Raw genomic sequence first — 22,580 nt, forward strand, 5'->3', positions numbered from 1 at the left:
AAAATTGTAATTGAGACCAAAGAATAGTTCACTTCCATCAAGAACCTACTGCTTGCCATAGATAAGCACCCTAGGTCAAGTTGGCTGCGCATTCCAGATTTCTTTGATAATATTTTGTACTCCCCTCATAACAGGAATTTCACTAGGTATTGACAGACTGAGCTAGAAAGTGAAGAATGGAACTCCTGTGTGATCTAAACTCTTGATCTAACCCATTTTATGCCAAATGAACCGGGTCATTGCTTCATCTGTTCACCTCTCCTTTCCTCTGGAAAGAACACTCCCCGCTACCTCAATTCTGCGTTGCGCTAAGGTGGGCTCTGGCTGCCAGACACATGCCTTGGGGGCTGGGGGGAGTCCAGAGGTGCAGGAAGAGGGACACAGCCTGAGGATGGAGCCGGTGCCCACATGGCAGAGCGAGACCAGCGCCTACAGAGAAGAAGAGGTGAGACAGAGGTCCTCCAAGGTTTGGGGAATGGCGTTCTCCAGGAGCTGGATCCATCCCTGTGCCTCCAAGCTCCCCAAGCCTCTCTCACTTCTGGGAGCTACGGGAGAAACTGCCCAATAAACCCCCTGCAGGTAAGTTTCCGACAGATTTCTGTCCTTGGTCACCAAGAGTCCTAACAAATACAAACAATGTTTCCAAAACAGTATATGTCAAAAGACTAAATTTTATTTACTATTTACAAAACTTTTTGATTGAACACATCTTTGTACAGAATGACACATTTTATTGCATAAAATATTTGAAATAGCTGAAGTGTACAAGCTTATAAGGTATGAAACTGAGAAAATTATTACATTAAATGGTTACATTAAGGTAAACACAGGGACATTGTCTCTAATAGGAAAACACCCTAGGTACAATGTTACAATGTAACTGAATTTCTTACTGTTGAGTCTGATGTCATCACACACATGAGGTAATAAAATTATTTTTAGGATTGAATCAGTGCTACAGTGCTATATATGCTATATATATGTATAAACATATATTACATTAGGACTCTGCATAGTCATGAAAATTCATAGACAATAAAAAAGACCACAGATTGAGAAATCAATGTTCTTCATAAATTTTTGCAGATGATTTTAATCTGATTCATCACTGCTGAAGTAAGAGCTGTCACAATATTCAGCTGTGTAAAGGAACTTATGGATAATTGGGTTCATCTTCGGTATCCAGTGTCGGGGAACCAGATATGTTGAGAGATTAAATAAATCTACAAACACCTTGTACCTGTCACTGGAGAAGCACATATATACAGATGTTTTAGATTTATTGACATGAAAGATTTTTAAATTTCTCAAATAATGATATTTTGCCATAAATAATTAGTATTCAGTATTATATTATATGCTCCATGTTGTATATATCAAAGAGTATCAGTATTAAGATTGCTTCATTTTTTATTCCATATCCAAGGTTCATGCCCATAAAACCATATTACGTGTTTCAGTGATCTGGACCCGGCTGGTCCAGATTAAAACCTAGAGCTTTATTATTGTCATGCTACCTTCATAAAGATAAGGGTGTGTTCTAGTTTCTGACTTTTAAAGGACAGGATGCAAAATTATAAATTGAAAGCACACAGAATTCCTAGTTGTTCATCAGAAAATATTTCCCACCCATTAAGTTGCTGCCAGGTAAGTGACATGAGTGCATTAATAAATTGAAATGCCATCTTAGATTTATAATAAATGTCTATAAGAGTGATTTTCACGTTTAAAATTGCCATGTGTTTGTTAGTCAACTATTTTAACTTGCAGTTTTATAGCAGAAGAACATTTGTCTTTGAAGTCAAATTTGGGTTCAAATTTTGCTCTGTCATTTGCAACTCATGTGACCCTGGGCAAGTTGTCTAAAGCTCAGTGTTTTGGTTTCTTACTCTGTAAAATAAAAACTACAATCCCTTCCTCTAACCAGGCCTTTGTGAAGATTTAATGAGAAAATGACACACCAGGAATGCTGTTTGTGTTCACTGTTCCCACCACCCCCGATGGCTGTGCTCGTTTTGTACAATCATTTACACTTTCATGCTGCTTACAGAATTTATTCTCAGGAAAAGAGAAAATGTGTAATGACTGTGAAAATTCAAACCAATAACTTTTGTGAATCATTCAGCCTAGCGTTTATTCCCAGGGAAACTGAAAATCTCTATAAATGATGAAAATAGAAACATTGTGTTTTATAACTTAGTCAATCAGGTAGTAAGAGTAGGGATGAAAATAGTGAATTATAAAGAATTTTGGAGTCACTTTGCTGTACAGCAGAAATTAACACAACATTGTAAATCAACTATACTTCAATAAAATTAAAAAAAAAATTTTGGAGACTAAATCTAATTTATTCTCGATTCTCCTTTCTCACGGGGTTCTGTAAGTTTCCCAGTTTTCAGATGTGTCTGTCTATCTATATATCCATCCGTCTATAATACTGTGAATACTAAATAAAGTAAAAACATGAATGTCCTAGAAATCTCTCTAGCATGTTTGAAGTGCTCAGTAGATGTTGCTTTCTTTCCTTGTAAACAACATGAAAAAGGCAGTCTCTGGAGCACATGGGAGTAGTTTTTATCCTATACAATAGAGTCATATCAGCAAGCAAGAACCTATTTTCAGCTGTGCCATTCATCTGGCCAGGAGGGCTTTGGCGGAATCAATGATACCCATTTTAGTATAGCCCAGACCTGAACCAGAATAAGTTGAAAACGCTTCTTGGGTTACCTGGTTCCTGCCCTCCCAGGTCATGCAGACATTGGTACCCCGCCCCCTCTCATCCCAGGATGCAATGATGAATTTCCAGAACTAAGGGTGTTTGCAGTGACCTCCGAAGGCTCCCACAGGAGTCCCTTAATCTAAGGATACATGGGTTGCCGGCAGTCCAGACAGGAGCAAATATAAGTGACTTTTCCTAGATAAGGCGCATCTCCGTGGGGAAGAAGGCGCTGGTGGGTCCCCGAGATGAGAAGGGATGCCCGGCTTACCTCACCGTGGAGCGCAGGTACTGGTACCCCGAGGACCCGCCGGTGCCCGCCTTGCTGCCCAGCATCCTGTGCACCACGCACACATGGTTGTCTAGACAGACACACGCGTTAGCTCCACATGCGCCAAGGGCAAGGGGTTGGTAACGATTATCGCCTCCCCTTATCCCTCAGCCGTGTGGAAGGCTCAGGTGTGAGCGGATGAGGGTGCGGGTGGGTTGCCCGGCGCCCCGCTTGGTCCAAGCTGCGTGGGGCATCCGTCCATCCTTACGCTCAGCCTTCGGACGCCGTGGGCGGAGTCCCTGTGACTTACATGAGCCCTCACTACTCGTGTCCTCATGGGGCCCTTCCTCCATGAACTCGAACTATTGAAATTATTTTCAAGTTGTACTGACGCCAAGAGGGCATTGCTATTACAAGCGAAATTTGCTTCGACCTGAAGCTTACTTGTTTCTTCTAATTATCAAACACAGCGTCTTCCTGGGCCCACAGAGGAGCCGTGAGCGCTGGGCACTGCGCCTGCCGCGCGCCCTGGATGGGTCGGCCCTGAGAGCAGCTGCTCCGCTGCTTTTACGACGGAGCCCCACCCCCACCCACAGCCGTGGGGGAGGAGAGGGTGCCAGGGAAGGAGCAGCTCTGGGGGGTCCGGGGGGACTTACATCTCCACTTGGTCATGAGCGAGTCCATGTCCATGAGGGAGGTCAGCAGCTGGAAGGGGACCTGGAACCTGGGCTCTTCCCTGGGGAAGAAAAAGAATAATAATAATAATAGTAAATAATAATAGTAATAGTATTAATAATAAAAAGTGTTCAGGCAAGTCCAGTGTGTCAGGAAGAACACACATTCTACCATCTGCTGGGCCTGAAACAAACATCCCCTTTGCCTCTTAGGAGCTGTGACAGCTCTGATCTCTCTCCCAGGCTTAGTTTCCTCATCTCATAAAAGGGGTTAACACCACTCATGTGGCAGCATGTGTGTAAGAGTCTAGAACATTCCTCGATAGACGTGAAGTGACCAGCCAGAGTCACACCTCACACCCCTTCTCATAAAAGGCAGACACGGACACCATCTCGGATTTTCTAGCCAATAACAGTCAGAAACTTCGTCCAGGCAAAGGTGTTAAAACGTGAAAACAAAGACTGCTTGTTACAGTTCCCTCTGCTATATTTGTTTCCTTTTTCATCTACTCCCCCAACTCTCTCAGTGCATTTTCTGCCGAGGATACATAAGCCTGAATAGCATATGCTTACTAACAGTTGAGGAAAACAGAAGGGTTTTTGGTGCTGCCATTCTGAAAAATAGATGGGACAGGATTAAAAAATAAACCCAAGTAAGTAAGACATGCAGTAAACACAGATTTTTTTTTTTTTTTTTTTTTTTTTGCTTTTTACTAGTGTGCCATCTATTGCTCTGACACATTTAATCTATGAAACACAAAGATGGGCCGTTCACCCACGTGGCTAGGAGGACAGGACGTGGTTGCCCCAGACACTGTGTATGGTGAAGACAGTTAGACTTGAAATTGCTGAACAAGCAGAACAACAGTTTATAAGGTGTTTTCACTTCATTCTTTTTCATTTTACAAAACAGGAATAACAACATCATTAAAGTGACAGAACCCATTTCATTGCTGAGTTTCTGAGACAGATTAAACTTTGGGTCCTTAGGACACTTCATGTCACATAACACTCTGCAGAATTTAATGAAAAGGATATTGTTTAATTTGTGTGTATTTTTATTTTATTTTTTTTACCCACCACAGGTATAAAATTGGACTCTTACTATGTAAAATAAAGAAAAACCTCATGAAACTTCACGATTATTTTCTAAGCTTCCCCCCCGCCGCCAAATCTAAATGATTTTTTAAAACTATGATTGCAATGTATAAGCTTTATACTGGATTTATTATTTATATGTACTCCTCCATTTTTACTTCTAATTCACCTCTTTTGAGAATTCCCTGGTGTTCCAGCGGTTAGGACTCAGTGCTTTCACTACCAGGGGTACGGGTTCCATCCCTGGTCGGGGAACTAAGATCCCACAAGCCGTGCGGCACAGCCAAAGAAAACCAAAAATAAATAAATGAAACAATCATGCTGTATGCCTTAATTCTCCCCTTTTGATTTGCTTTTACCTGTAAAAGTATATCATCAAGGCCCCCTGAAGTGCTTTGTATGATAGCCGTCTCTCTCCTGCAAGACACATAGCAAGTTTTAATTTAATAGGTAATTTAAGGCACGCATGTTCATTTGGCAATCATCACCTTAAATAATTGTGTCACATGTTTTTAGAAAAGAATGTGAATGTTCGTTTAAATATTTTATCCCTTAGCTTGAATTTGCAAAACTATCATTTAAAACATTATTTTAATATTAGATTTTGAAAGACAAACTTAAATATATATACATATATATATATATATATATATATATATATACACACACACACACACACATACTTTAAATTCTCAAAACCTTTAAATAGGCAGGGTTAGAAATCAAGCAATAAACAGCCACATACAAAAGGACTTGACCTTTTTTCTTTTCCTAAATACTCAGTTCCTGTATCATTTATGAATACCTTATTGGAAACACTTCAAATAAATTATAGAATTATAAAATAAGGTTTATTAAATATATTTTAAGTCAATTAAAAAAAGAGAAACCTGGTATAGAAAATACTTAACTTCCACAACAAATGAAAAATTCCTTGTTCCTATGAGTGGAAATATCAGTGTACATTTCTTCCTCCCAACTAAGGTTTGACTTTTTGATCTCATGGCCTTACGTTCCAGGGGAAGGATCCTCGGAATAGAAATGCCTACCTTTACTAAGGAGATGCTCATGGCGTTTCTCATCAAATAAGGATAGTAACACCTCTTTCTGCTTCTGAAATTCAGCCTTTTGTTCCTCCTTTTCCTCTGACTCTTCCTTGGCCTTTGGGGAAAATACTGCATTAATTTTCCCAAGAGAGAAGAGATCCTTATTTTAGAAAACATTGCTTGTGAGAAAAAACTAGCTGGGTGCAGAAAGGCTGTACTTAGGATATGTACTATATCATCTAACACTGCAGCTTGAAAATTACGGCTTATGAGACAGGACTTTCCTCATACCACTGGTTCTATACTTTTGTTTAAGTTTAAATGATTTGTTAAACCCAAATACTCTCTTCATAAATACCAAGAGAAATGGACTCAGATGGGCAAAGCTGGAGGTAACTACAAGTGGTCAATAATGGTCTAATTTTAGACAGCAATTATTTAATACAGGCAGTAAAGTAATTCCACTTAGGAAAAATTAAGAATTCCTAGTTAGAGATACAACTAATTCTACTGAAATTCTATCTTCAGTGCAGTATTCTGGAAATACAATTCCTTAGGTATTTTCCACTGTTATATTTTTATTTATTTGATATCTATTGATTTGTTTAAGGGAATTCTTATTTTCCTGCTTACAACACATGTGCTGCTTACAACTCAATTACTTGGGCTGGAGCAAAAATCCGTTTCCCCAATTGTCTTCAATTCATCAGAACAACCACACTGTGGGGTAAGAATGTGTGTGCACATTATAGCCAATTGATTATTGATTTATTCAGTAAATAAGGCTAATGTTATATAGATAAAAAATCATGAGCAAAATTGAGTCCCTTGATCTCTATCTGGTGAGACTGAAACACTGAAAACTTAAGTTAAATTACAACCATAGGCAGTGGTGTAAAGGAACAGTGCTGTCCATAATAAATTATAGTAGCAGAGAGGTTGGGTAAGAACATCCCGCAGAAGTTGTCCTTGAACCAAGACCTGAAGACAGGGAAAGAGTTATCTGGGATAGAAGATCGAATCTGAAATTCAAGGAGCATGACTTCCCTGGTGATCCAGTGGTTAAGAATCCACCTTCCACCCTGTTCCACCTGTGGATGGTTACAAGAAAGAAGAAATTAACACATCCCTTCCCCGAGGCAGGCCATTCCAGAAACTAACACAACAGGGGAAATGAGCTGCTGACTGGACCAGTCAGCAGCTTTGCTGAGTGTCAGAAGAGTGACCTAACAGAGCCAATCTGCAAGAACTGGAAAGTGAATTACAACACGAGAATATCAGACTTCTATGCAGTGGATGCTTGATGCATTTTTGGAAGCCTAAGGAAGCCACAGAGAATAAAAAAGGAGGTAAGGAGAAACAAATAAAGATTGAAAAACAAGGTTTCTAGAGAGTAAAATTATCACATGCCCAGCCTTGCCTAAAATCACAAGCTCACAGACACCCCAAAACACACCACTGGAAGCAGCCCTGCCCACCAAAAAGAAAAGATCCAGCCTCATTCACCAGAACACAGGCACCAGTCCCCTCCACTGGGAAGCCTACACAACCCACTGAACCAACCTTAGCCACTGGAGGCAGACACCGAAAACAACGGGAACTACGAACCTGCAGCCTGTGAAAAGGAGACCTCAAACACAGTAAGCTGAGCAAAATGAGAAGAAAGAGAACTACACAGCAGATAAAGGAGCAAGGTAAAAATCTACCAGACCAAACAATGAAGAGGAAATAGGCAGTCTACCTGAAAAAGAATTCAGAGTAATGATAGTAAAGATGATCCAAAATCTTGGAAATAGAATGGAGAAAATAAAAGAAACCTTTCACAAGGACCTAGGAGAACTAAAGAGCAAACAAATAACGATGAACAATACAATAAATTAAATGAAAAATTCTCTAGAAGGAATCAATAGCAGAATAACTGAGGCAGAAGAACGGATAAGTGACCCGGAAGATAAAATACTGGAAATAACTACCACAGAGCAGAATAAAGAAAAAGGAATGAAAAGAATTGAGGACAGTCTCAAAACCTCTGGGACAACATTAGATGCAACAACATTCAAATTATAGTGGTCCCAGAAGAAGAAGAGAAAAAGAAAGGGACTGAGGAAATATCTGAAGAGATTATAGCTAAAAACTTCCCTAATATGGGAAAGGAAATAGTCAATCAAGTCCAGGAAGCTCAGAGAGTCCCATACAGGATAAATCCAAGGAGAAACATGCCAAGACACATATTAATCAAACTATCAAAAATTAAATACAAAGAAAAAATATTAAAAGCAGCAAGGGAAAAGCAACAAATAACATACAAGGGAATCCCCATAAGGTTAACAGCTGATCTTTCAACAGAAACTGCAAGCCAGAAGGGTGTGGCAGGACATCTTTAAAGTGATGAAAGGGAAAAATCTACAACCAAGATTACTCTACCCAGCAAGGATCCCTCATACAGATTTGATGGAGAAATTAAAACCTTTACAGACAAAGAAAAGCTAAGAGAATTCAGCACCACCAAACCAGCTTTACAACAAATGCTAAAGGAATTTCTCTAGGCAGGAAACACAAGAGAAGGAAAAGACCTACAAAATCAAACCCAAAACAATTAAGAAAATGGTAATAGGAACATACATATCGATAATTACCTTAAATGTAAATGGCTTAAATGCTCCTACCAAAAGACATAGATTGACTGAATGGATACAAAAACAAGACCCATATATATGCTGTCTACAAGAAACCCACTTCAGACACAGGGACACATACAGACTGAAAGTGAGGGGATGGAAAAAGATATTCTATGCAAATAGAAATCAGAAGAAAGCTGGAGTAGCAATTCTCATATCAGACAAAATACACTTTAAAACAAAGACAATTACAAGAGACAAAGAAGGACACTACATAATGATCAAGGGATCAATCCAAGAAGAAGATAGAACAATTGTAAATATTTATGCACCCAACATAGGAGCACCTCATTACATAAGGCAAATGCTAGCAGCCATGAAAGGGGAAATTGACAGTAACACAACCATAGTAAGGGACTTTAGCACCCCACTTTCACCGATGGACAGATCATCCAAAATGAAAATAAATAAGAACACACAAGCTTTAAATGACATGTTAAACAACCTGGACTTAATTGATATTTATAGGACATTCCATCCAAAAACAACAGAATACACTTTCTTCTCAATTGCTCATGGAACATTCTCCAGGATAGATCATATCTTGGGTCACAAGTCAAACTTTGGTAAATTTAAGAAAATTGAAATCATATCAAGTATCTTTTCCAACCAAAACTCTATGAGATTAGATATCAATTACAGGAAAAAAAATCTGTAAAAAATACAAACACATGGAGGCTAAACAATACACTACTAAATAACCAAGAGATCACTGAGGAAATCAAAAAATACCTAGAAACAAATGACAATGAAAACACGATGACCCAAAACCTATGGGATGCAGCAAAAGCAGTTCTAATTTTGTTGTGGTCATCCATTTACAATTCTTGATGTCAGTTTATTTACCTCTTGTAAAAATAAAATACAGTGTGTGTGTATGTGTGAAAAAAAAAAGCAGTTCTAAGAGGCAAGGTTATAGCAATACAATCCTACCTCAAGAAACAAGAAACATCTCAAATAAACAACCTAACCTTATCCTAAAGCAATTAGAGAAAGAAGAACAAAACAAACCCAAAGTTAGCAGAAGGAAAGAAATCATAAAGATCAGATCAGAAATAAATGAAAAAGAAATGAAGGAAACAATAGCTAAGATAAATAAAACTAAAAGCTGGCTCTTTGAGAAGATAAACAAAATTGATAAACCATTAGCCAGACTCATCAAGAAAAAAAGGGAGAAGACTCAAGTCAATAGAATTAGAAATGTAAAAGGAGAAGTAACAACTGACACTGAAGAAAATACAAAGGATCATCAGAAAAGACACAAGCAACTATATGCCAATAAAATGGACAATTTCTGGAAGAAATGGACAAATTCTTAGAAAAGCACAACCTTCCAAAACTGAACCAGGAACAAATGGAAAATATAAACAGACCAATCACAAGCACTGAAATTGAAACTGTGATTAAAAATCTCCCAACAAATAAAAGCCCGTGACCAGTTGGCTTCACAGGCGAATTCTATCAAACATTTAGAGAAGAGCTAACACCTATCCCTCTCAAACTCTTCCAAAATATAGCAAAGGGAGGAACACTCTGAAACTCATTCTATGAGGCCACCAGCAACCTGATACCAAAACAAGAAAAAGATGTCCCCCCAAAAAAACTACAGGCCAATATCACTGATGAACATAGATGCAAAAATCCTCAACAAAATACTGGCAGACAAATCCAACAGCACATAATAGGATCATACACCATGATCAGGTAGGGTTTATCCCAGGAATGCAAGAATTCTTCAATATATGCAAATTAATCAATGTGATATATATTAACAAACTGAAGGAGAAAAATCATATGATCATCTCAATAGATGCAGAAAAAGCTTTCGACAAAATTCAACACCCATTTATGATAAAAACCCTCCAGAAAGCAGGCATAGAGGGAACTTACCTCCTCATAATAAAGGCTATATATGACAAACCCACAGCCAACATCATTCTCAATGGTGAAAAACTGAAACCATTTCCTCTAAGATCAGGAACAAGACAAGGTTGCCCACTCCCACCCCTATTATTCAACATAGTTTTGGAAGTTGTAGCCACTCTAACCAGAGAAAAAAAAGAAATAAAAGGAATCTAAATTGGGAAAGAAGAAGTAAAACTTCCTCACTGTTTGCAGTGACATGATAATATACATAGAGAATCCTGAAGATGTTACCAGAAAACTACCAGAGCTAATCAATGTATTTGGTAAAGTAGCAGGATACAAAATTAATGCACAGAAATCTCTTGCATTCCTATACACTAATGATGAAAAATCAGAAAGAGAGGTTAAGGAAACACTCACATTTACTATTGCAACAAAAAGAATAAAATACCTAGGAATAAACCTAGCTAAGGAGACAAAAGACCTGTACGCAGAAAACTATAAGACACTGATGAAAGAAATTAAAGATGATACAAACAGATGGTGAGATATACCATGATCTTGGACTGGAAGAATCAACATTGTGAAAATGACTCTACTACCCAAAGCAATGTGCAGATTCAATGCAATCCCTATCAAACTATCAGTGGCATTTTTCACAGAACTAGAAAAAATTGTATTTCACAATTTGTATGGAAACACAAAAGACCCCGAATAGCCAAAGCAATCTTGAGAAAGAAAAATGGAGCTGGAGGAATCAGACTCTTAGACTTCAGACTATACTACAAAGCTGCAGTCATCAAGACAGTATGGTACTGGCACAAAAACAAAAATATAGATCAATGGATCAGGAAAGAAATCCCAGAGATAAACCCATGCACATATGGTCACTTTATCTTTTATAAAGGAGGCAAGAATATACAATGGAGAAAAGACAGCGTCTTCAACAAGTGGTGTTGGGAAAACTGGACAGCTACCTGTAAAAGAATGAAATTAGAACACTCCCTAACACCATACATAAAAATAAACTCAAAATGGATTAGAGACCCAAATGTAAAGCCAGGAACTTTAAAACTCTTAGAGGAAAACATAGGAAGAACACGCTATGACATAACTCACAGCAAGATCCTTTTTAATCCACCTCCTAGAGAAATGGCAATAAAAACAAAAATAAACAAATGAGACCTAATGAAACTTAAAAGCTTTTGCACAGCAAAGGAAACCATAAACAAGACCATAAAACAACCCTCAGAATGGGAGAAAATATTTGCAAATGAAGCAATTGGCAAAGGATTAATCTCCAAAATATACAAGCAGCTCATGCAGCTCCATATCAAAAAAACAAAAAAAACAATCCAAAATTGGGCAGAGATCTAAATAGACATTTATCCAAAGAAGATATACAGATTGCCAACAAACACGTGAAAGGATGCTCAACATCGCTAATCATTAGAGAAATGCAAATCAAAACCACAATGAGGTATCAACCTCACACCAGTCAAATGGCCATCATCGAAAACCTACAAACAATAAATGCTGGAGAGGGTGTGGAGAAAAGGGAACCCTCTTGCACTGTTGGTGGGAATGTAAATTGATACATCCACTATGGAGAACAGCATGGAGGCTCCTTAAAATACTGAAAATAGAATTACCATATGTCCCAGCAATCCCACTATTGGGCATATACCCTGAAAAAACCATAATTCAAAAAGAGTCACGTACCACAATGTTCATTGCAGCTGTATTTACAATAGCCAGGATGTGGAAGCAACCTAAGTGTCCATTGACAGATGAATGGATAAAGAAGATGTGGCACATATGTACAATGGACTATTACTCAGCCATAAAAAGAAACGAAATTGAGTTATTTGTAGTGAGGTGGATGCACCTAGAGTCTGTCATACAGAGTGAAGTAAGTCAGAAAGAGAAAAAGAAATACCGTATGCTAACCCATATACATGGACTCTACGAAATAAATGGTTCTGAGGAACCTAGGGGCAGGACAGGGATAAAGAGGTAGACATAGAGAATGGACTTGAGGACATGGGGAGGGGGAAGGGTAAGCTGGGACCAAATGAGGGATTGGCATGAACATATATACACTTCCAAATATAAAATAGATAGCTAGTGGGAAGCAGCTGCATAGCACAGGGAGACCAGCTCGGTGCTTTGTGACCACCTAGAGGGGTCAGATAGGGAGGGTGGGAGGGAGACGCAAGAGGGAGGGGATATAGGGATATATGTATACATATAGCTGATTCACTTTGTTATACAGCAGAAACTAACACAACAATGTAAAGCAATTTTCCTCCAATAAAGATGTTTAAAAAAATGAAAAGTAAAAAAAGATAAAAAATAAAAAATAAAAATAAAATAGAATCCGCCTTCCAATGAAGGGGATGTGGGTTTGATCCCTGGTCAGGGAACTAAGATCCCACATGCCGCGGGGCAACAGCCCGTGCGCCACAACTACTGAGCCCATGCCCTTTGGAGCCCGCGAGCCACAACTAGAGAGAATCCCGTGCACCTCAAGGAAGAGCCCATACCCTGCAACAAAAGATCTCGCCCCAACTAAGACCTGAAGCAGCCAAATAAATATTTTTTTAAAAAAGAAAGAAAAAAAGAAATTTAAGGAGCTAACTAAGCTAAACAGTTGAGAATTACTCGTGTCTTAGCAGATGCTGAAGCAGTGGGTATAAACGAGTTCACTGGTGGAAGAGGACAGAGAGGGAATGCAAGGGATCTGAGCCTATGCCTTGTGAAAAGGAGACAGAGAAACAAGGTTCAGAAAACTAGATGTAGACCGAGTGTTGATACCAAAACCATGGGGGAAAATGTTCAAGAAAGTGTAAGTAGTCATTAGTAGTAAAGCCAGTAGGAAGTGAAGTAAAATGGAGATAAAAATGGCCATTGGATTTAGGTACCAGTGACCATTTGTGAATGACGGGCAGGAAGGCAGACTGAACTCGGGCGAGAATTAGATGGAGAAAAAGAAATAACCATGCTGACTGCTGTTCAAAATACTCTGCAAATGTGAATCTCATGCAATGATCACAGTAATCCTATGAGGTAGATACTCGTATTTTCTATTTTGCCAATGAAGGGAGTGAAGCAAAGAGAGGTTAGGTAGCCAGAGGGGTTCAATGGCACAGGGTCACCAAGCAGGGACGGAGGGACTTGACCCATGACTGTGACATCAGGTCCCTGCTTTAAACACCTCGTGACACAGCCTCTCAAGGTGTAGAATTGAAACAACACTTTCAAGAAATTTGGTCATGAAGAAAGGATATGGGGCCCATAACGTGAGGGAAATTGAGGAATCTACAATATTTTTTTTTTAACTGAGAGAAACTTGACATTGTCTGAGAGCCAATAGGAAGAACTCAGCAGACACATCAGAGTGAAGGAAAGTTATATGGCTTAGTGTATTGGATCACTGGACCTTTGTGAGCCCACTTCTGTCTAGAACTGGTCATAACATGATATTTTCAATAAAAATGAGAAAGGACTATTAGTCTCATCTATTCAAAGTCTTGCCTACAATCAACTTCTTCATTTAATTTTTATTGCACATCAGTAAAATTAAATCAATCATGTCATATATTCCAAGCAGATGGATTTGTAAAAGAATATGAAGAAAATGAAAGATTAAGAGAAAATGGTTAAAATGAAATTCCCAGTACTTCTCCTGTAGCAAACTTATGTTTACTTATGGCTTCACAAATACCTGAATTCTTGTGAATTCTTCTTCCAGGCCTTTGACAATGTTGTTTTCAAACTTTCTCCAGAAGTTAAATCCATGTGGCTCTAAACCTGGGGTTCTTTCCAGCCATGCCTAAAATAAATATTTTTCAAGTAAATACATTGTAAAATTTAAAATAGGTAAAATGCTTTGTAACAAACATTTATGAACTTGAAACAGAAAATTTTCATGGTTTTGAGAAACATACATCCTGTTTTTTTGTGTGTAAATATTTCTCTTTCCCTTCAATTTCTTCATTTATAAAATAGCAATATTTTATTCTCCTAATCTTAAAGGAAATCACATTAAAGATATTTACTCTTTATTAAGAAATATATTATTACAGAAATCCTAATTTTTTTCTATAAATCTATGAACATATCTATACATTCTTTTAATGAGGGCTTCTGGTTTATTCTCAAAATAGTTTATGTCTTAGGAGCTGAAGGAATCATGACATGTATAAGATATGATTTCTTCTAAATGCAGGGACATTGTACACTTAGCGACTTTGAAATCAACTGACTGCTCAATTATTTTAAGATGCCACAGGATTTTTAATATAGAAATAAAACCAAATCTGTGCATCTCTGTGGGTTCTCACTTAGCCTATTTTTGGTTTTGAAATTAGCTTTCTGATTCTTTCTCCATCTTTATAAGCTGTTAAATAGCATTATCTATAATTTATTAACCTAAATCTACACTTACAATGCCCAGGGGATTAGTGAGCAGAGTATAATTCACTAAAATAAAAATTTAATTTGCAAAGGAAAAGACTTTGTCAAGGAAGTCAAGGCTATACAAACCTTATTTAATAATTTACTTATGCAAAAACAAATTAATAATTCCTCAAGGCCATTTACAGACCCACAGAGAATTAAGATATGAAGGGAAAAAAGTCTGAAGGATAGAATCTCAGTTACTTAGTTTAATTAAGAAACACAACTTGTGGAACTTTTCAATTATGGAATATTTTAAAGAAACAAACCTCATTCAATAAATAATTTAAAAATCAGCTAATCAAATGTTGCTTAGCAGGAATATTTAAAAGGATTGTTATAATAAGATAAGGAGGTTGTTAAATATTAACATGTCATGGATTATATAAATTCTCTGAAGTTCTCAAGAGAGGTTTTAATATTTTAATTAGTGGAATTTACCAGCTAAAGTATTTCGATAAATTCATTCTTCTCTTGTTTACAATGAATGCGACCCAACTTTGATATGAATTTTAAAATCCAGGTGTCGCAGAAGCTCAAGTAACCAGGTGTGCTGAGTTAAGCGTTCCCAGTGACCTTTGCACACACACCTCCACCAGCTGCAGGAGGGTCCTTTCCTGCTCGGACTTCAGTAGTAGCTCGTTGTCTTCTCCCCTGAAGTTATCACGGTAGTGTCTTCTGTTGTAAGGGACCCTCAAGCTCTGAAGAACCCCTATCTTGTTTTCTAACAGTCGGAACTGCAGACTCTGGAAGCCTGATGCCGGGGATAAGTACTCTCTGTGAGAACAGGTGGGGGAGGGCAGAAGAGGAGGGAGGAGATTGTTGTCACGGTCAATCGCCGCAAGGGTCTCTTCTGTTGGGAAAGGTGGTCAGTGTGAGTCTCCCAGGCATCACCAAACACAGACACACAACTGCCTAGTGTTGGACCCAGGACTTGGACTTCACCGAAATCAGGACAACGAGGTCCTAGCCATCATTGTCACTGTGAGTTGATGTTTGTATAGTTTGTGAAAGGTCATATGTGTATGTATCTGTGTGTTTATCTATGTGTGTGTGTTTACATGTAAACTTATACATACACATGCAGACACGTACATGTATGTGTGTATACTAAGCTTTTCCTAGGATAAAGACAGGGGAACACTGAGCAATATTTTTCATTCAATAGTGCTAAAAGTTTCTTTATAAGTATTATTCAAGGGAATTCCCTGGCAGTCCAGTGGTCAGGGCTTGGCGCTTTTACTGCAGTGGCCGAGGGACAATCTCTGGTGGGGGAAATCCCGCAAGCCATGCAGCCAAAAAATATATATATTATTCCATTTTTCTTTAAAGTTCAATTCATTAATCTCACTACCTAGTATTATTATGAGCACTGGTGAGACCCTACAAGTAAAATGAATTGGATGTTGCCTAACACAAAATAGGGCATCACAAAGTGTGAGTACTCCCACCCCACATAACTCTCACATCCTTACAAATTTCCTTCATCTAACTGGTACTAAAACTTCAAGTTGTTAAATATACTACAAAGGAATTCTACCACTTTTCATTTGATCATCATATATGTAGAAGACACTGTCTGTTCCATCAGTAAATGCACCTGATGCTCTTAGGAAGATTTCTTCTCAAATTTTGGTTATGAAAAAAGATTTCCTAGATAGATAGATAAATATCTTCCTGGATATGTACCTCTAAAATTTATAGTTCAACTGTTCAATATTCTGTAATAACCTAAATGGGAAAAGAACTTGAAAAAGAATAGATACATGTATATGTATAATGGAATTATTTAGCTGTACACCTGAAACTAACACACCTGAGTATAGTTGTTAATCGACTATACTCCAATATAAAATAAAAATTAAAAAATATAAAAAAATAAAACTTATAGTTTAATCCATAACTTATGCTGACATGTTTCTTTATATAGCACTCCTGTTTCTCTTTTATTTTTAGTTTTTAATCATTTAAATTTAGTTATGTGTATTCTATCAGCCTTTTTAGCCATTTTGGTAAGTTGCCTAAAATCCTTTGGGACAAAAATTGGGCACACACGATGAATTGAAATTCACAGATCATGCTATGTTCATATGTAAGAGGAAGGGATGAAGTATTTTCAGTAGCTGCTCAAATGCGTGTGGTGATGCTTCCCAAGTGCTCCCAGTGACAGAGTGTCAGCAGGACAGGCTTCTTACATCACACAACACAACACACACGTTCTCTCCAGCCCATCAGAATGGGAGGATAACCTCTGCATGTTGACAAAGCCGCGTGCACACCTGAAGTCGTTGAAGTCCAAGGCTGTCATGGTCTCCAGGACGGAAAACTGCTGGACCAAGAGTTTGAGGATCACCCCCACTCGGTGCATTCGGGTCACCACCTTCAGCATGTTCCTTTCATCCCTGACCTGGGGGGTTAGGAGATGAAACAGTCATCAGTCCTCCGTTCTGGAAGACACTAAACAGAGTATAAATAACAATGTGTTCTGTTAATGCCATCTCTACTCTAAAGAGCAACCTTGGCACTAAAATGTGCCTTAGGTCGACACTGAACTAATAGCAACTCTGAATTGTGTACAAGGAACGCCTGCAACCTCAAAATCATTTTTTTTCTTTAAAAATAGAAAACTATATGGAAACAAGTTTTAAGTAAATTCTGGACCACAACTCCCACTGATCCCTTAGCAAACGTCTCTGTTAGTTTTGCTTTAAGGAATAAAGTCCAGGGGAACATGCGGACTCGTGTGTGAAGGTTAAGCAGACCCCTGGGTCCGTGGGCTCCGTCTTGAGGCGGGAGTTGCCGCTGAGACGGATGGGATTTGCGTTGACAGGTACGAGAAGGGCACTGTCTGAGGATGGATGTTCTCTCCTCCCAGCCCCCTTGACGCAGGGGCTCCGAGCTGGGGGACCCAAGGCTGGGTCCTGTGTCCTCGAAGGGCGGAGGAAGGTGTGGGCAGGATGCAGGCTGGGAGGGAGGCTGTGGTAGCTTCGCGGGGCGCCCCTCTCTGCCCTCCCCTGCCCGGTCCTCCTCTGCATCTCCTCCCTCTTTCCTCTCCTCTTTCTCTCCGTCTCCCTTTGCTCACCATTGCTCCTGTCTTCCCATGCAAACGTTCAGTAGAAATACAATTCTGGTACCTACTGATGAACGAATCTGCATTAGCTGTCCTGGCAATCCACGGTCGTTCATCATAACGTTTTTTTAAGGGGAAAATATGGAGTTCTAAGCAAGGGGCTTGAAACTAAAATTGGAAAGGAACCTTGAAGCAAGGTGATGACTGACTGGGAAGATGTGACTAAACACTTCTCTGCTACAAACTTTTTTCCCCCGTTAGGTTATAATTCCACCATTTGGTGTTAAACTTCTCCCATTAATAATAATTTCTACATTCTCCAAGAAAAGTATGAAAACAATATTGTGACATGGCAACTCACGTGGCCATGCTGAAAGATCTCGCGAACAGAATCCAATTCCCAGAGGATCTGCTTAAACCAGAGTTCATAAGCTGCGAGGGGAAAATCATTGTCAGTTGGAAAGTGATGGGAGCCTTTTGACCATAGTTATATGAAAGACACGGTTAACACACTGTAAGAGAAATCAAAATGTAACTTAAAAATCAATAAAGGCCCATATAGCCCCATTTTATGCTACAAACAAATATTAGTGGTAAAGTTATAACAGACTCCTTTTATTGAGTGCTTGAATATGCCGTGTTATCCATATGCTTTACGTTATTTTCCAAATGACTTCTCTCAACAAAATATTGTTAATGTCCTTGTGGATATAGCACGTAATCTAAATCTAACTTCCCATGTGGAAGCTGGAGGTGTGTGGAGAAGTGGAAGTGATACCAAACTCCTATAGAGTGAGACCCTAATACACATTAACCTAATGAGTATGACAACGTATTTGTTTCTAGGGACTTGGACTCTATGGGGAGGACAAGCTATGAACAGGTTGAAACTCTGTCATACTCATCTAGTTCCCTCAGTTCCTAGCACACTGTTTGGCAAAAGATAAATGCTGGGTGATTATTATATAAATAGATGAATTAAACAGCCAGTGTAATCATTAGAGGAGCATGGAAACCAATCATCTTAGTGATCGCTAGTGCCTTCTGTTTGGCCACAGGCTGTGCTTCTGTACTAATGAAGGGGCTCAAATTATACCTTTAAATTACATTTAAGGAGACTTTCAGAAATCTATTTTCCATATTTGGACAACAAGAGCAAACCAAATATTTTTGGATCAGTTTGTGAGTCACGTTTTCGGGTTTAACTTGGTGTAACTGGTCCCATGACCCACTGACCACATGTTCTGATGGAAGGAAAGTCTCCCCATCAGACGATAGGTGCTACCATTCGTTGTGTGCTGACTGTGTGCTCTACCTTGAGCTCAGTGCTTAGTGCACGTTACTCATGTCATCCTCACAACAACTCTATGCATGAGAAGAAACAATCATTCTTTCCATTGTATAGGTGGGGAAATGGCGAGAATTACTGGTCAAGAAACCTGACCGAGGTTACACCATCTTTAATGGTAGAGATGGGATTCGAAACAAATTTCTGATTCCCAACGTGTGCTGCCCTGCGGCGATTCCTCTTCTGCTGATTTTGCCTTTGAGCCACTGATTAAAATGTCAACATAAAAAACAGGAGAAGTAACACATTAGCCCCATTATTTTCCATTTTTAATTTTTTTAACTCAAAGGAGATGATCATATTAGCCAGTCCGTGAAGAAAACAACCATTTGAGGAAAAGGCACAAAGAACTGACAGGACAAGGAAACATCTAGAAACGCAGCACTGACCCGCATGAGTCACTGGGGCCTGGTCAGCCAGAGGGCAGTATTATGACACCAACAATCTTAGAGGAAATCTAAAGGTTTGGGGGGTCACAGACCTCTGAAAGACATGTTTGTGAAATATTGCACAAAATTTCGAAGAGTTCAGGGACTTCCTAAACTTCCAAAGTCAAGGACTCTACGTTAAAAACCACTACCCAGGGCTTCCCTGGTGGCGCAGTGGTTGAGAGCCCACCTGCTGATGCAGGGGACGCGGGTTCATGCCCCGGTCCAGGAAGATCCCACGTGCCGTGGAGCGGCTGGGCCTGTGAGCCATGGCCACTGAGCCTGCACGTCCGGAGCCTGTGCTCCGCAACGGGAGAGGCCCCATCAGTGAAAGGCCCGTGTACCGCAAAAAAAAAAAAAAAAAAAAAAAAACACAAAAAGCAAAAAACAAAAAAAAAAACACTACCCAGAAGTCAGAAGTATGGAGAGTAGGAACACACATTTTTGACAAAATTCACATTCCTGTTTAGTACCAGCTCTCTGTAGGATATGTAAAGTTACAGTAAATGTGAGGGATCTGTTTCTTGAAAAGAGTCTCCTAATGTTCCAAGTTGAAAAATAGTGACATCTTAGCTTGCAAATAAATTTTGAATTCCAAGAGATAGAAAGCCCCCTTGGGTTTAGGACGGAGTCGTAACTGATCCAAGAAGCGCCGAGGTAGCAGAAAGAAGACTGTTATAAATCGCAGAAGGAGGTCCTATGAGAACTTATCTGACAGCAAGGTATTCGCAAGCATCCAAACAAAGGTGATTTCTTAGTCCTCCACCGTCTTACAGGTAAAAGTGTGGTATCTTTCCTCATTACTGATGGAAAATTTCTATGAATAGTTACTCTCCAACCTTGTGGGCAACTTACCTTGATGAGTTATGATGAAAAGATGCTCATCATGGATTTTATTTCCTTTTATTTCACTTTGAAGTTCCTGCGCATTCAAAAGTTTTTCCAACTTTAAACAAAAAAATAGAAAAACTGATTTTGTAGAAACTTCCAGTTACAAGATGAATAAGTTATCTGGATCTAACGTATAGCATAGTGATCATAGTTAATGACAATGCATTACATACTAGATCTTAAGTGTTCTCACTGCAAAAAAAAGAAATGGCTATTATGTGACATGATGCAGGTGTTAGTTAATGCTCTGGTGGTAATCACTTTGCCATATATAAGTGTATCAAATCAACGTGCGTGCACCTTAAACTTATGCAATGTTATATGTCAATTATATCTTGATAAAGCTGGAAAAAAGATTACAAAAAGAAAGACTGATTTTGAAATTGCAAAACTAGATTTTTACCGACTTTAATAAATAGAATACAATACTGAAAAAAGTCCCCCAAATCCCAAATGCTCAGGAACCAATCTACTTTCTTTTAAACAATTAATGCCTCTTCATAAAGAGTGAGTTGAATTTATGAGTTTTATTCTTTTCAGAGGAAAATATATTTGGTAGGAATCTATCATAACAAATGCTGTTACCCTCACTGAGAAATCTTGTCCCTTCCATCTCTTGGAGAGAGTGCTATAAAAGCTTCATAGCTTGCTTAGCCTACTGTGTGTCTGCTGCTCTTGTATTCTCTTAAAGAGTCGATTCTAAGGTCTTAACATTGCATGTCAGCTCATCCCTAGAAACCCACCAACAAGGGCATCAGGGCTCTAATCACTTCACACCTTAAAAATAATCTCCAGGGACTTCCTTGGCAGTCCAGTGGTTAAGAGTCCACGCTTCCACCTTGGGGGCATGGGTTCAATCCCTGGTCGGGGAACTAAGATCCCACATGCCGTGTGGCATGGCCAAAAAAAAAAAAAAAAAAAAAGAGAGAGAGAAATAAAAATAATCTCCAAGTGCCTCTTTGTAACATCTTTCTTTCATCTAAACATACTCCTTCAACATTTCTAGTTTAAGACAAAGAATTTAAAAGAGAATATTTTCTGGCTACATTTGCAATTATCTATGCTGGGATTCAGTAACCAGGTCTCAGGTATGCAACTTGTGCAGTGCCTGCCAGTTATCTGCGCTTTATCTTATCCCATGTGTCCTCGGCCTGGATTCTGCATTCTCTGCTTTTATTGTACCTCTGTCAGGAAGGTGAATCTTCACATACGAGTCTCTTGAATTGTTCTAACAAAACTTGAAAAAGCATACGTGTGTATGAAAAGAGATATCTTTAGGTCCAGAAAACTATTTGGCGACTGAGAAAACAAACAAAAAGACAAACAAACAAAAACCCAAACATGAAAATGTCACCTAGCGCCTAGCAATGAAAGCTATTCCTTGCAAGGACTCTGCCACTTACTTGCAGGTAGTTCCCATAGATAAGTCCCCCTTTACTGGCTCTATTCACACCCATTTGTGATTTGTCTTCTTCACTGCCTTGTACAGAGAGGTTTTTAAAAGCATATCTGCAGATGAAAAAGTGAGAAGAAAAAAATAGAGCTTGAGAAAGAACAGTAACTAATAATAGGAGTGACGAGAATTCCCTTATTGCTTACTTTTCAAAGTAGATTATTAAACAAGGGAAGAAGGGTGACTGTTCACCCTTGCTTTGGAAATTCCGAAATTAGTGTTCATACCTGACATTCCTAAGAGCTTACCCATACTTAGGATAGAGGTAAATACTCACCCAAAGCCGCTTCCTAAAACTGGGCACCCACTCATGGTGAAGACGTGCTGTCACAGGAGCCCTGAGTTTTGCCTTTGGCCAGGTGATGTCTTTGCCCCCCAGATGTTCCACAGCTGCCTTTTATGGACCCTGCCCACCCTGCCCAGCCAATCAGCCCCTCTGTGTCTCTTACCAAGGCTCTTGTTTCAGCTGGAACAGAAGCTGAACTTTGGTAAACGTTAGAGTGGATTTGTGTTTGGGACAGTTTGTTTGCTAGAAGTGTGAGTGTTCTGTCTAACAATATTGGACTTGTCAACTTCTGCT

At 39.0% G+C, this 22,580-nt stretch overlaps 1 protein-coding gene across 1 annotated transcript; it reads right to left on the bottom strand.

Moving 5' to 3' along the window:
* Nucleotides 1–673: 673 nt before the first annotated feature.
* TDO2 (tryptophan 2,3-dioxygenase) lies at nt 674–22,379 on the bottom strand. Its single transcript, XM_082636863.1, has 12 exons — nt 22,278–22,379; nt 21,951–22,056; nt 20,512–20,602; nt 18,242–18,312; nt 17,090–17,217; nt 15,401–15,587; nt 14,077–14,184; nt 5,809–5,920; nt 5,119–5,176; nt 3,644–3,723; nt 2,988–3,078; nt 674–1,246 (listed from the first exon to the last, which is right to left on the bottom strand). The coding sequence occupies exons 1-12, from the start codon at nt 22,310–22,312 to the stop codon at nt 1,093–1,095; spliced, it is 1,221 nt and encodes a 406-aa protein (XP_082492989.1). The 5' UTR covers nt 22,313–22,379; the 3' UTR covers nt 674–1,092.
* Nucleotides 22,380–22,580: the final 201 nt, after the last annotated feature.

Source organism: Mesoplodon mirus, assembly GCF_964341445.2.
Source record: "Mesoplodon mirus genome assembly, chromosome: 2".
Taxonomy (NCBI): Eukaryota; Metazoa; Chordata; class Mammalia; order Artiodactyla; family Ziphiidae; genus Mesoplodon; species Mesoplodon mirus.

Bases quoted from the DNA above. Each gene is read 5' to 3' on its own strand.
- TDO2 (XM_082636863.1), bottom strand. From the start codon at position 22,312: ATGAGTGGGTGCCCAGTTTTAGGAAGCGGCTTTGG. The intron at 14,185-15,400 runs GTGTGTGTGCAA...TATTTATTTTAG, and splicing joins CCCTCCTGCAGCTGGTGGAG to GCATGGCTGGAAAGAACCCC. The intron at 5,177-5,808 runs GTAGGCATTTCT...TGTGTCTTGCAG, and splicing joins TGAGCATCTCCTTAGTAAAG to GAGAGAGACGGCTATCATAC.